The sequence below is a fragment of the Mya arenaria genome, chromosome 14, assembly GCF_026914265.1.
Source record: "Mya arenaria isolate MELC-2E11 chromosome 14, ASM2691426v1".
Lineage (NCBI taxonomy): Eukaryota > Metazoa > Mollusca > Bivalvia > Myida > Myidae > Mya > Mya arenaria.
Window position 1 is genome coordinate 36,650,042 of NC_069135.1, and position 15,349 is coordinate 36,665,390.

Below are 15,349 nucleotides of genomic sequence, written 5' to 3' on the forward strand. Positions count from 1 at the left end.
ATTTAAACTTGGCAACACATGACAATAAGCCCGGGTCAATAATAGACAGGTCTTTCTATCTAAAGTTTTGGATATGGGTTAATTGAATACATCATTCAAGCGAAATCTATCATAAAGACTGCAAAGTTGTATATGACATCCATATTATTAGTTTTAGTATTTTTCATATCAAATTACTTATTTAAGAGATATTCAGTACTGATTTGAACACCATCCTTGAGCGTACTTGATCCACTCATCTCATTTGACAGATATGTTTAACGGAAATAATATTGATAGAAAAGAACCATGTTTAAGGTTACAAAAATACAGTGAAAAGGGTGGTTTGAATTGAATATTCTGTAGCATCCACATCAAAGAATGCATTAAACCACGAGCAAAATAACAATTTGTGCCGCCTTACCGTAATTGCAATGGTGATTTACCATTGTATTGCAATCATGTAAAAGATCAGTTATGTGTGAATAGTAAAATACTGAAATATAAAAATAACATTTCAATGTGGTGGGGGAAGCCTATTTACTCTCGCTATCGGGTTAAAACCATTCGGCGAGCACGCATCGTTTTACAATAAATCACAGATATCTTCTATAATACTCAAATATAGAAATATCAATGCAATGGAGAAGTAAAATATTATTTTATGAAATAAAAGATGATACTATTTAAATCTTGCCGTTGTCAGAAATAAGAGCTAAATGATTCTGAATGGGGCTAACGTGTCTATCAATGCGCGCGACATCTCACCAACTCAAAGGTGCGATCGTCTGTATTTATCGCAACTTTCAACTTGTTTATTTTAAATGTCCTTGATTACTGCATTTAGCTTTAATTAAGCATTAATTACATTTAAATAGTGTTATAATTTCCTCATCAAGAAACTAGACCGCTATTTGAACTCTTTGTATATTTAAAGATTGTTTGGAACTTCTGTATTGTATAAATGCAAACATTATAATTACTTCACGTACAAACTGTAGATAACTTTACGTTGGCAAATGTTCTTGCCAAGTGACTTCTATTCGATAATTCACATTTCGTTTGACATTTCAACGTATTTTCAAACTCTTATTTTGTTCAACTGTATCGTGTTTAAAGAATTAGTACCATTCTGGAATATAGCAGCAACGGCCATGAGGTATGTGTTGTACCAATTCATACAATGTTAATGTATCTATACTAAGCACCTGAAGATCTGTTGTATGTAATACAATATAAAAAGGGCGGAGTGATCGCAACGAGCGAGCACTTCTAAGTCATTAAGACTTTATAAGAATGGTGCAAACTGACTAAGATCATAACCACTTTTCAGCAGTCGAAAAACTTATTGATTGAAACATTTCCAGTCTAATTCATGTTGAAATACATACATTTTGTCAACATGAATCTAAAAACAAATGGTATAATATATATCATAAAACAAATGTGGGGCTTCGATACATCATACAAAAACAAACAGTTTCGCTCAATACATATGTAATAACCATAACAGATGTCTCCTCATTGCAAGATATGATATGAAATTTGAAATTTATTTTTTGGGGCAAAACAATTATGATTACAATTAAGTGACACCTTATGGACTACCTATAATTAGGAAATATGATAACTTCCCTTGTTAATATTGACACTTACAAATTATCGTCGACTGAGTACAAATGCACGGAAGCTGATAAGATCGCAAGGTTATATATGGTCCACTAATATGGCCCTTGTAAATGTAATCGAAGATAATCATCCCATTTGTGGTAGGAATATATTCATTCATTGAGTCACGTGAAAGCGACTATGTATGCAATTAGAATTAATGTCCATTGTCTATATTTTGCGGGCCCTAGGCATTCGCAGGTTCTCGCTCCCTCCATCTCTATATTTATTGCAAATATTTACCAAATTTCATACCGAGCTCTAAACACGAAATAAGTAAGATTCTTTTCAACCTAAAAATATTGCTAAAATATCGTTCATTTTATCATTTTTTTATACTTATGATTGAAGAGCTTTATTAACTTCATGTTGCTTTTCTGTAATAACAAGGGTCTGTGCTAAGTTTCGGCAAAACAATTGCCTTCGTGCTAAGCGTGTTTAATGGAAATTAATTGGAGAGTCGCAGACATTTAAAAACATTTCAAACTATTTATATGAAATGTTTTATGCGTATACAAAGGGATGTACAGTGTATCAGTATAAAACAATTCAAAACCAATGTTATGCAGGCGTAAAATCAACTCATGTCTCTGAAGATTTGAAGATGCAATTCTTAACGGTTTTACATGGAACTAAATGCCACTGGGTTATTATCTTATAGGCAGTAATTATTATTTATTCAGTACTGATAAAATGTTGGGAAATCTTAACCTCAACATTCCTGTAAGTAGAAGGGTCTGTGATTCGTTTCGTCTAAACACTTCCCCATCGTCCTATACATGTTTAAATTAAAACATTGAGTAGTCTCTGGCATTTCAATACATATAAAACGACTTTATTTGTCTTTTATTTCTATGTGTCATGGAATGTATGTTCAATATTTCTTCGCGGATATATAGAGATAGACTCAAGATGTCATTTTTAAGAGCATGCATAAGAATATCTTAGGAGCTATAAACTGTTGAAAAATCAGTGATTCATTGTACAAGGTAAAACCACAGTAAGTTGACAGGTAAAGCTGACATGTTGACAATACACGATAAAACGGAAGGTGAAATTATCACGTGGAATTTTATGGCCCTTAATTGAGTCGTGTAAAAACAATCAGGAGCCACAAAGCTACCTTAACGTTAAGCAAATGGGTCAGTATGAAAACCTGCCAGAAATATGCATATTAACCGTTTATTGGGCCATAATGACAACAAACTCTGGGCCAATAGGGGAAGGGCTATTTCTAACTGACGCATGGCTGTGTTGATTTATTAAATCATTTTAAAACCCAAAACGTTCATCAGGACAGTAACATCATCTTTGTGACTTTGTAAGTGATGTTTATTTTATTAAGTATTGATTCAGTAATATACCATATTTGTAAATCACCACTTATTTATATATTTTGTAATCTTGAGATTTGTATATAAAAGGCTTTGCATTTTATCGAGAAATATTTTCATAAACAAACTCAATTGGCGTTTTCGTAGCATCTTGAGTGTTGTAGCAGTTTACTTCTAAAGGCTTTTATAGCATCATATAGAAATTGATGGACAATGTTGAAGATCCCTTTAAGCCCGAGCATTCGATTGCCTGAAGTTTATAAGCGTTCCATAAATTTATGCTGTAAAAGCAGAGACCGCACTTATTTAAGGCAAGAAAAACAAGATTAGAGAGAGAACAGTTTGAGCACATTTACTCAAAACGTAAAGGAAAACATTATGTTGAACAACCTTACATCACTGTATGTAAAATTCGCATTATAAGCTTAGTGCAGTAACGTGGAATTTAGGTTGTAAAAATACATACTTATATGTTATCAGAGCCAGACAATTTGTGTCTGTCTGTGGATTGACTTCATATAATAAAACAGTTTCTATAGTGAACACAAACAGTGTTCATTCGTGCTTAAAATATGGAGAGAGAACGGACGTAAGTTATATTTATTAGTAATGTATTAAAGGTGTGTAATGCATAATAGATGAAATTTCATCAACAACACTTTTCAATATTTTAACTGTTGTTTTAGATTGGCGAATTAATATTATTTAAGGACATATTAACGGACGGTAAGCCACTTGAGATGCAGCCACATGTCGTAGCATGCCGTGATTTATGGTACTCAGCGTATATTTTGATCGGTCCAATCAAGCACCCGCGGCGTCTTTGATCATGGCGATGCGTAATCATTGTCTTTTATGGTGACATATTGCCGGACTAGCTGTGACCATACCAGGCTATGTGACCGTAGACCGATAATTGCGCTAATTAAAGATGCGCTATGTGATAATATGAATCCGTGAGGGTGTGTTAAAGATTTATGGTATATTTCTGTGTTTTGTCATTCCAGTTTCAAGACTGAGACCAGTAGCATCTGCAGCAGCGAACCTTCAACTGTAAGTTAACATGTTTCTTGCTTACTTTTATTTTTGATAAAGATGTACACGAATGTTTTTGCATTATATATAAATTACCCGCTACACGCTAACGCACACACGCACGCATCCTAGTACAATCTTGTTGTCTTTTAAGTTTTGAACCTTTTATTTTCTTTCTGATACACAGCTTCAAAGTATGTTATTGATTTTGTACTAAAATACTAATTGTCCATTGTTTCCCGTGTAGCTTTCCGACATGTTCAGACTAAGGACCCCAAGCAAGCCGGAAGAGAGCGATATCGGCATCTTTCTCACTCCGCCAGTCAGGGGAGGAAACACTGCAGACAAGGATGACGAATGGGCAGCCACCGACACCCCAACCGTCATTTCCGGTCATGACAGATCCAATATTGAGGCAAGTTAAATTAAGATCAATAATAACGTTAGTAATTAAAAAATACTAGCCTGAGATCGCCATGAAAATAAACCAGATTGTCTAGTAAATTAAAGACTCGTTGTCAGCAGCTATCAAAGTTATGGTTATGTTGATTGATTGGATGATGAATGAGTGATTGTTTAGATGATTGAATGACGAAATAATTGATTGATTTAAAAAGATGAATAGCTATTTGATTTTATCATTAAACAATGTGCGTGTTGTAACCAACAGGTGTGCCGGAAGCCACTGGGCCGATTCTTGTCGTTCGATGTTAAGAGAAGCCTGTTTTCAAGCAAGCGTTTAGCCGATGAACACGAGGACACTCCGGGCAGCAAGCGTCTGAGAGAGACAGCGGTCGCCCTTAGCAACATCACTTTAGACGTATGTTCTCTTTTCATTAAGCATATTTTAACTATTAATATTTTTACATCAAACAACTAAACCGATAACATTAACAATTCATTTACAAATATTGAGAACTTCCAATGTGACCTGTGTAATGAGTCAATGTGTTGCTGAATGAAATAATTATGGGACGTTTCGCTTCCGTTGACAAATATGTCAGTATTTTAAATGAAAACATCATTAACAACAACAACAACAACAATAAAAAATGCATTATGCTATGTCAATACTGATTGATTTAGATGTCTGGTATAGCAACATGTTTCTTATCCAGAATGTGGAGACACCTAGCGGCCGCGGAGATGAGATCAAGTCGGTGGTAAACACGCTGTCCACGGATCCGGAAGTAGTAGCGGACGGCTCCCGGCCCTACACCATCCCCACAATACCCGGCAAACACAAGGACCTCAAGGCCATCTCACCCGATGCTGTAAGTTCATAGCCTGTTTTCTTTTTAGTCATTGTAATCGGTGATGCTTCTTGTAACATATCTCAGTTATAAATTGTTAGACACCACTTTTGCCCGTCTTCCTTTATTTAATTGCAATTTTCTAAAGCGGGCCAATTTTTGGTGTAATATATCATTCATATCCGTGTAAGGGACCACATTGGCCCGTTAACTTTTTTTTTATAAATTGCAATTTTCTTCAGCGAGTTTATAGGTTAGTGCTCTATCATTTTAGTGAATTAACTTGTTTTATAATAAGCATACATGTACAATATAAATCGTACCATTCTGGAGGTGTTTTTTTTAACAGGACCTTTGGTCCAAAAACGATATCCCTTCTCAGTATATTATATATTTGCTGGTTATGAGGTAATAATATTATTCTCAAACTATTATATCAAATATACAAAAAAATATTAAAGAAAGAATATAGAGAACAAAAACAAATGAGGAGACAACTTGCCAATAATCTTGTAACACTTGACTATGATATTTCCAGATGGACGCGGTGCTGCGTGGTTGCTATGACGACGAAATAGGGCGCATGACAGTGATCGACTGCCGCTACCCGTACGAGTTCGAGGGCGGCCACATCCGTGGCGCCGTGAATCTCTTCACGCGAGACATGGTCCGAGACTTCCTCCTTTCACACATGAACGATGACGCCACTTCCGGTCGGCACGTGCTTGTCTTCCACTGCGAGTTTCGTCTGAGAGGGGACCAAAGATGTAAGTGTCTCAAAAGATCTACTGTTTTCTAGTTAATCATACACCTATCATGGTAAAGTACTGGCGTGTGTTCTTGACGTTCTATTGCAATTACACTTGTACATCTGACATTGACAAAATGTCGACTTTGTTTTGCGGAAAGATGTATCAAGAAGTTATATATTCCTGAGCATCAACTAAGTACCTTTAAACAGAATGACTTATATAAGTGATTTATATGGTGGGGATGACTTTTACATTATATATTACTTGTATTCATTATGCAAACATAAAATTAAGAAGAAATGTAAGGAAATGCTTGCAAATAACAACATGATATAAAGCGGGTCTATTCTCATATTACGATATATTATTCTAAACTGAAATACATATGTTCTTATAATATGTTCAGGTACCGTCACTTACGGAGCGAGGACCGTGGCCTCCACACGGACGTCTACCCGCGCCTAGCCTTCCCGGAAGTCTACCTGCTAGAGGGCGGATACAAGGCTTTCTTCCACAAACATATGGTGTGTGCTTATTAATTTTTTTATTAAAATATTTTTGAAATGCGTTAAGAAGCACAGCATAGAATTATAGAGCACATTAATATATTTCTAAGAGCATAACATAAATTAGCATATGATTTTAAGCATAAGGTTAAAAAAGAAGATCAAATTGATTATCCCCGTTATTCATTTAAGATCTCTGAGTGTCAGGCGCCATTTTGAGACATATGAACACGTATTCGAATATGATTAATAAAATCGAACCCTGTTTTAGGTCCAGTGTGAGCCCCAGCAATACATGCCGATGTTGCATAAGGACCACGTGACTGACCTTCGTCACTTCCGGGCAAAGTCAAAGTCCTGGACAGCGGGGGAACGCGCAAATCGACTTCGCACCAGCCTGCGCTTCTAGAACGCCATTGTGCTGATGTCTTTTTGGCGACGTCACCCTGAAACACGCATGCGCAAGGGCCGGGTGTTACTGAGGCCACTGAGTAGTGTGTGTGACTGGAATTAGTGCTCGACAGTGCTATGACTCTAAAATATATATCGTCTCTTGGTTGGAAAGCGACAGTTAAAGCCGATCTGTGATAAATAATTTGCAATTATCTCAATATTGAGATCTTATTTTGTTGTTTTTGAATGTCATTCGAGTTTAATTTATTTTGACTTGTTCCAATGTGTGTTTTCCTCATTTCTCCTTGATTCTTTCTTGTCTTTTCTTTCGTTCTAGACTTTAGTTGTGTTGTATATAGCTCTTTCATTTTAACTTATGACTGTATTTAATGATGTCTTCTTATTTTCTGTCATCAACATTTTTTAAATAAAAGAAAAGAAGTGATATGCATTTTGCTTTAAAATCCTAATTATAAGGCATCTAACTCTCGTAATTTTATGCTTTGTTTCCTTAAATTGATGCTCAATTTCATTGTTTAAATTAGAGTCGCATTGAAATATAAATGAAATCGCAGAACGTTCGGTAATATACTATGTACTGTTTAAATGTTTCATCAGATTTAAATTAGGGATACATTTAACCCTAAGATGAGCTATTAAACTGTTCGAAACAGGTTTGCTGAAATTTGTCAACATAAGTGGAGTTGACAAGTGAACTTACGTTCCGCGTAAGACAGACATGTGAATTTCCCGTTTGATCAAGTATTGACTTAATATGATTGGGCTAAGGGATATTGTATCATGTATTTATAGAACAAGAAACTTTTTTTCGATTTATCGGATGAAAAGGGTTTACTCCGAAATTTATCATATTCGAGTTTTAACTTTTACATTAAGATTGTATCTACTCATTTCTAAGGCGTGCATAAAACCTTGGGATATTTTTTCTTGTAAGTGTTATTGGGCGCAAAAACTTGCAATGCAGTACCTCATAAGCTCCAGGTTTTCAAAGCCCCAGTCTTCGCATCCGTATATTGAAACGGAAAAATTTCATTGGAAGATCTACAGGCAAGTTAAGGTTATTTATTTTAAGAAATAGGTCAAGCATGGCTTTGTTCGCTGCCTAATTAAATATTTTCGAAAACTCAGAAAGCTACCAGTGGATTACCAATCAACTCCTAGAGCGTAATATTCCTTGGGGATATTCTATACTTCAATATTAATATATAATATCCATTCCATGCCATACTAATGGAAGGAATTTAAACTTGGCAAAACATGACAATAAGCCAGGGTCAATTATAGACAGGTCTTTCTATCTAAAGTTTTGTTTTGGATATGGGTTAATTGAATAATTGAATACATCATAAAGACTGCAAAGTTGTATATGACATCCATATTATTAGTTTTAGTATTTTTCATATCAAATTACTTATTTAAGAGATATTCAGTACTGATTTGTAAGTATGAACACCATCCTTGAGCGTACTTGATCCACTCATCTCATTTGACAGATATGTTTAACGGAGATAATATTGATAGAAAAGAACCATGTTTAAGGTTACAAAAATACAGTGAAAAGGGTGGTTTGAATTGAATATTCTGTAGCTTCCTCATCAAAGAATGCATTAAACAACGAGCAAAATAACGATTTTCGCCGCTTTACCGTAATTGCAATGGCGATTTACCATTGTATTGCAATCATGTATAAGATCAGTTATGTGTGAATAGCAAAATACTGAAATATAAAAATAACAATTCAATGTGTTGGGGGAAGCCTATTTACCCTCGCCATCGGGTTATAACCATTAGGCAAGCACGCAACGTCTTACAATAAATCACAGATATCTTCTATAATACTCAAATATATAAATATCAATTCAATGGAGAAGTAAAATATTATTTTATGAAATAAAAGATGATACTATTTTAATCTTGCCGTTGTCAGAAATAAGAGCTACATGATTCTGAATGGCTAACGTGTCTATCAATGCGCGCGACATCTCACCAACTCAAAGGTGCGATCGTCTGTATTTATCGCAACTTTCAACTTGGTTATTTTAAATGTCCTAGATTGTTGCATTTACTTTTAATTAAGCATTAATTACAATTAAATAGTGTTATAATTTCCTCATCAAGAAACTAGACCGCTATTTGAACTCGTAGTATATTTAAAGATTGTTTGGAACTTCAGTATTGTATAAAATCAAACTTTATAATTACTTCACGTACAAACTGTAGATAACTTCACTTTGACATCTTTTCTTGCCAAGTGACTTCTGTTCGATAATTCATATTTCGTTTGACATTTCAACGGTATCAACGTATTTTCAAACTCTTATGTTGTTCAACTGTATCGTGTTTAAAGAATTATTACCATTCTGGAATACAGCAGCAACGGCTATGAGGTATGTGTTGTACCAATTCATACAATGTTAATGTATCTATACAAAGCACATGTAGATATGTTGTATGTAATACAATATATCAAGGGCGGAGTGACCGCAACGAGCGATCACTTCTAAGTCATTAAGATTTTATAAGAATGGTGCAAACTGACTAAGATCATAACACATTTCAGCAGTCGAAAAACTTATTGATTGAAACATTTCCAGTTAAATTCATGTTGAAATGCATACATTTTGTTAACATGTATTTAAAAACAAATGGTATAATATATATCATAAATTAATGTGGGGCTTCTATACATCATACATAAAACAAACAGTTTCGCTCAATACATATGTAATCACCATAACAGATGTCTCCTCAGTGCAAGATATGATATGAAATTTGAACTTTAATTCTGGGTAAAACAATTATGATTACACTTAAGTGACACCTTATGGACTACCTATATTCAGGAAATATGATAACTTCCCTTTTTAATATTGACACTTACAAACTATCGTCGACTGAATACAAATGCACGGAAGCTGATAAGATCGCAAAGTTATATATGGTCCCTTGTAAATGTAATCGAAGATAATCATCCCATTTGTGGTAGGAATATATTCATTAATTGAGTCACGTGAAAGCGACTACGCATGCAATTATAATTAATGTCCATTGTCTATATTTTCCGGGCCCTAAGCATTCGCAGGTTCTCGCTCCCTCCATCTCTATATTTATTTCAAATCTTTACCAAATTTCATACCGAGCTGTAAACACGAAATAAGTAAGATACTTTTCAACCTAAAAATATTGCTAAAATATCTTTCATTTTATTATTTTTTATACTTATGATTGATATAGAGCTTTATTATTTTCATGTTGCTTTTCTGTAATAACAAGGGTCTGTGCTAAGTTTCGGCAACACAATTGCCTTCGTGCTAAGCGTGTTTAATGGAAATTAATTGGAGAGTCGCAGACATTTAAAAACATTTCAAACTATTTATATAAAATGTTTTTGCGTGTACAAAGGGGTGTACAGTGTATCATTCAAAAAAAATCAAAACCAATGTTATGCAGGCGTGAAATAAACTCATGTCTGTGAAGATTTGAAGATGCAATTCTTAACGGTTTTACATGGAACTGAATGCCACTAGGTTGTTATCTTATAGGCAATAATTATTTTTTATGCAGAACTGATAGAATGTTTGGGAATCTTAACCTCAACATTTCTGTTAGTAGAAGGGTCTGTGATTCATTTCGTCTACACAATGCCCCTTCGTCCTATATATGTTTGATAGAAAATCATTGAGTAGTCTCTGACATTTTCAAAGTATTTCAAACGACTTACTTTAACCTTTTTCCTATTTGTCATGGAATATATGTTCAATATTTCTTCGGATTTATAGAGATAGACTCAAGATGTCATGTTTTTCATGAAAAAGAAAATAGGAGCTATAAACTGTTGAAAAATCAATGATTCATTGTGCAATGTAAAACCACAGTAAGTTGACAGATAAAGCTGACATGTTGACAATACACGATCAAACGGAAGGTGAAATTATCACGTGGAATTTTATGGCCCTTAATTGAGTCGTGTAAAAACAATCAGGAGCCACAATGCTACCTTAACGTTAAGCAAATGGGTCGGTATGAAAACCTGCCAGAAGTATGTAAATTAACCGTTTACCGGGCCATAAATGACAACAAACTCTGGACCAATAGCGGAGGGGCTATTTCTACCTGACGCATGGCTGTGTTGACTTATTAAATCATTTTAAAACCAAAAACGTTCATCAGGACAGTAACATCATCCTTGTGACTTTGTAAGTGATGTTTATTTTATTAAGTATTGATTCAGTAATATACCATATTTGTAAATCACCACTTATTTATATATTTTGTAATCTTGAGATTTGTATATAAAAGGCTTTGCATTTTATCGAGAAATATTTTCATAAACAAACTCAATTGGCGTTTTCGTAGCATCTTGAGTGTTGTAGCAGTTTGTTTCTAAAGGCTTTTATAGCATCATACAGAAATGGATGGACAATGCTGAAGATCCCTTTAAGCCCGAGCATTCGATTGCCTGAAGTTTATAAGCGTTCCATAAATTTATGCTGTAAAAGCAGAGACCGCACTTATTTAAGGCAAGAAAAACAAGATTAGAGTGAGAACAGTTTGAGCACATTTACTCAAAACGTAAAGGAAAATATAATGTTGAACAACCTTACATCACTGTATGTAAAATTAGCATTATAAGCTTAGTGCAGTAACGTGGAATTTAGGTTGTAAAAATACATACTTATATGTTATCATAGCCAGACAATTTGTGTCTGTCTGTGGATTGACTTCATATAATAAAACAGTTTCTATAGTGAACACAAACAGTGTTCATTCGTGCTTAAAATATGGAGAGAGAACGGACGTAAGTTATATTTATAAGTAATGTATTAAAGGTGTTTAGCATCGGCATTTTAATGCATAAAAGATGAAATTTCATCAACAGCACTTTTCAATATTTTAACTGTTAGATTGGCGAATTAAAAATATTTAAGGACATATTAACGTACGGTAAGCCACTTGAGATGCAGCCACATGTCGTAGCATGCCGTGATTTATGATACTCAGCGTTTATTTTGATCGGTCCAATCAAGCACCCGCGGCGTCTTTGATCATGGCGATGCGTAATCATGGTCTTTTATGGTGGCATATTGCCCGGACTAGCTGTGACCATACCGGGCTATGTGACTGTAGACCGATAATTGCGCTAATTAAAGATGCGCTATGTGATAATATGAGTCCGTGAGGATGTGCTAAAGATGTATGGTATATTTCTGTGTTTTGTCATTCCAGTTTCAAGACTGAGACCAGTAGCATCTGCAGCAGCGAACCTTCAACTGTAAGTTAACATGTTTCTTGCTTACTTTTATTTTTGATAAAGATGTACACGAATGTTTTTGCATTATATATAAATTACCCGCTACACGCTAACGCACACACGCACGCATCCTAGTACAATGTTGTTGTCTTTTAAGTTTTGAACCTTTTATTTTCTTTCTGATACACAACTTCAAAGTATGTTATTGATTTTGTACTAAAATACTAATTGTCCATTGTTTCCCGTGTAGCTTTCCGACATGTTGAGACTAAGGACCCCAAGTAAGCCGGAAGAGAGCGATATCGGCATCTTTCTCACTCCGCCAGTCAGGGGAGGAAACACTGCAGACAAGGATGACGAATGGGCAGCCACCGACACCCCAACCGTCATTTCCGGTCATGACAGATCCAATATTGAGGTGAGTTAAATCAAGATCAATAATAACGTTAGTAATTAAAAAATACTAGCCTGAGATCGCCATGAAAATAAACCAGATTGTCTAGTAAATTAAAGACTCGTTGTCAGCAGCTATCAAAGTTATGGTTATGTTGATTGATTGGATGATGAATGAGTGATTGTATAGATGATTGAATGATGAAATAATTGATTGATTTAAAAAGATGAATAGCTATTTGATTTTATCATTAAACAATGTGCGTGTTGTAACCAACAGGTGTGCCGGAAGCCACTGGGCCGATTCCTGTCGTTCGATGTTAAGAGAAGCCTGTTTTCAAGCAAGCGTTTAGCCGATGATCACGAGGACACTCCGGTCATCAAGCGCCTGAGAGAGACAGGGGTCGCCCTTAGCGACCTCACTTTAGACGTATGTTCTCTTTTCATTAAGCATATTTTAATATTAATATTTTTACATCAAACAACTAAACCGATAACATTAACAATTCATTTACAAATATTGAGAACTTCCAATGTGACCTGTGTAATGAGTCAATGTGTTGCTGAATGAAAATAATTATGGGACGTTTCGCTTCCGTTGACAAATATGTCAGTATTTTAAATGAAAACATCATTAACAACAACAACAAGAATAAAAATGCATTATGTTATGTCAATACTGATTGATTTAGATGTCTGGTATAGCAACATGTTTCTTATCCAGAATGTGGAGACACCTAGCGGCCGCGGAGATGAGATCAAGTCGGTGGTAAACACGCTGTCCACGGATCCGGAAGTAGTAGCGGACGGCTCCCGGCCCTACACCATCCCCACAATACCCGGCAAACACAAGGACCTCAAGGCCATCTCACCCGATGCTGTAAGTTCATAGCCTGTTTTCTTTTTAGTCATTGTAATCGGTGATGCTTCTTGTAACATATCTCAGTTATAAATGTGTTAGACACCACTTTTGCCTGTCTTCCTTTATTTAATTGCAATTTTCTAAAGCGGGCCAATTTTTGGTGTAATTTATCATTCATATCCGTGTAAGGGACCACATTGGCCCGTTAACTTTTTTTTATAAATTGCAATTTTCTTCAGCGAGTTTACAGGTTAGTGCTCTATCATTTTAGTGAATTATCTTGTTTTATAATAAGCATACATGTACAATATAAGTCGAACCATTCTGGAGGTGTTTTTTTAACAGGACCTTTGGTCCAAAAACGATATCCCATCTCAGTATATTATATATTTGCTGGTTATGAGGTAATAATATTATTCTCAAACTATTATATCAAATATATAAAAAAATATTAAAGAAAGAATATAGAGAACAAAAACAAATGAGGAGACAACTTGCCAATAATCTTGTAACACTTGACTATGATATTTCCAGATGGACGCGGTGCTGCGTGGTTGCTATGACGACGAAATAGGGCGCATGACAGTGATCGACTGCCGCTACCCGTACGAGTTCGAGGGCGGCCACATCCGTGGCGCCGTGAATCTCTTCACGCGAGACATGGTCCGAGACTTCCTCCTTTCACACATGAACGATGACGCCACTTCCGGTCGGCACGTGCTTGTCTTCCACTGCGAGTTTTCGTCTGAGAGGGGACCAAAGATGTAAGTGTCTCAAAAGATCTACTGTTTTCTAGTTAATCATACACCTATCATGGTAAAGTACTGGCGTGTGTTCTTGACGTTCTATTGCAATTACACTTGTACATCTGACATTGACAAAATGTCGACTTTGTTTTGCGGAAAGATGTAACAGGAAGTTATATATACCTGAGCATCAACTAAGGAACTTTTAACAGAATGACTTATAAAAGAGATTTATATTGTTGGGGATGACGTTTACATTATATATTACTTGTATTCATTATGCAAACATAAAATTAAGAAGAAATGTAAGGAAATGCTTGCAAATAACAACATGATATAAAGCGGGTTTATCCTCATATTACGATATATAATTTTAAACTGAAATACATATGTTCTAATATTATGGGCAGGTACCGTCACTTACGGAGCGAGGACCGTGGCCTCCACACGGACGTCTACCCGCGCCTAGCCTTCCCGGAAGTGTACCTGCTAGAGGGCGGATACAAGGCTTTCTTCCACAAACACATGGTGTGTGCTAATTTTATTTAAAGTTAATTTTTTTATTAAAATAATTTTGAAATGCGTTAAGAAGCACAGCATAGAATTATAGAGCACATTAATATATTTCTAAGAGCATAACATAAATTAGCATATGATTTATAGCATAAGGTTAAAAAAGAAGATCAAATTGATTATCCCCGTTATTCATTTAAGATCTCTGAGTGTCAGGCGCCATTTTGAGACATATGAACACGTATTCGAATGAGATTAATAAAATCGAACCAGTCCAATACATGTACCATTTATCCTGTTTTAGGTCCAGTGTGAGCCCCAACAATACATGCCGATGTTGCATAAGGACCACGTGACTGACCTTCGTCACTTCCGGGCAAAGTCAAAGTCCTGGACAGCGGGGGAACGCGCAAATCGACTTCGCACCAGCCTGCGCTTCTAGAACGCCATTGTGCTGATGTCTTTTTGGCGACGTCACCCTGAAACACGCATGCGCAAGGGCCAGGCGTTACAGAAGCCACTGAGTAGTGTGTGTGACTGGAATTAGTGCTCGACAGTGCTAAGACTCTAAAATATATATCGTCTCTTGGTTGGAAAGCGACAGTTAAAGCTGATCTGTGATAAATAATTTGCAATTATCTCA

General features: G+C 35.6%; 1 protein-coding gene and 1 pseudogene across 1 annotated transcript; both read left to right on the forward strand.

Moving 5' to 3' along the window:
* Positions 1-3,553: 3,553 nt before the first annotated feature.
* LOC128216065 (M-phase inducer phosphatase 1-like) lies at positions 3,554-6,936 on the forward strand (annotated as a pseudogene).
* Positions 6,937-11,722: 4,786 nt separating this feature from the next.
* LOC128216066 (M-phase inducer phosphatase-like) lies at positions 11,723-15,148 on the forward strand. The gene is made up of 8 exons (XM_052922658.1): positions 11,723-11,739; positions 12,168-12,213; positions 12,443-12,610; positions 12,866-13,035; positions 13,327-13,465; positions 13,982-14,211; positions 14,604-14,721; positions 15,011-15,148. The coding sequence occupies exons 1-8, from the start codon at positions 11,723-11,725 to the stop codon at positions 15,146-15,148; spliced, it is 1,026 nt and encodes a 341-aa protein (XP_052778618.1).
* Positions 15,149-15,349: the final 201 nt, after the last annotated feature.

Bases quoted from the DNA above. Each gene is read 5' to 3' on its own strand.
- LOC128216066 (XM_052922658.1), top strand. The intron at 12,214-12,442 runs GTAAGTTAACAT...TTTCCCGTGTAG, and splicing joins GCAGCAGCGAACCTTCAACT to CTTTCCGACATGTTGAGACT. The intron at 14,212-14,603 runs GTAAGTGTCTCA...TATTATGGGCAG, and splicing joins TCTGAGAGGGGACCAAAGAT to GTACCGTCACTTACGGAGCG.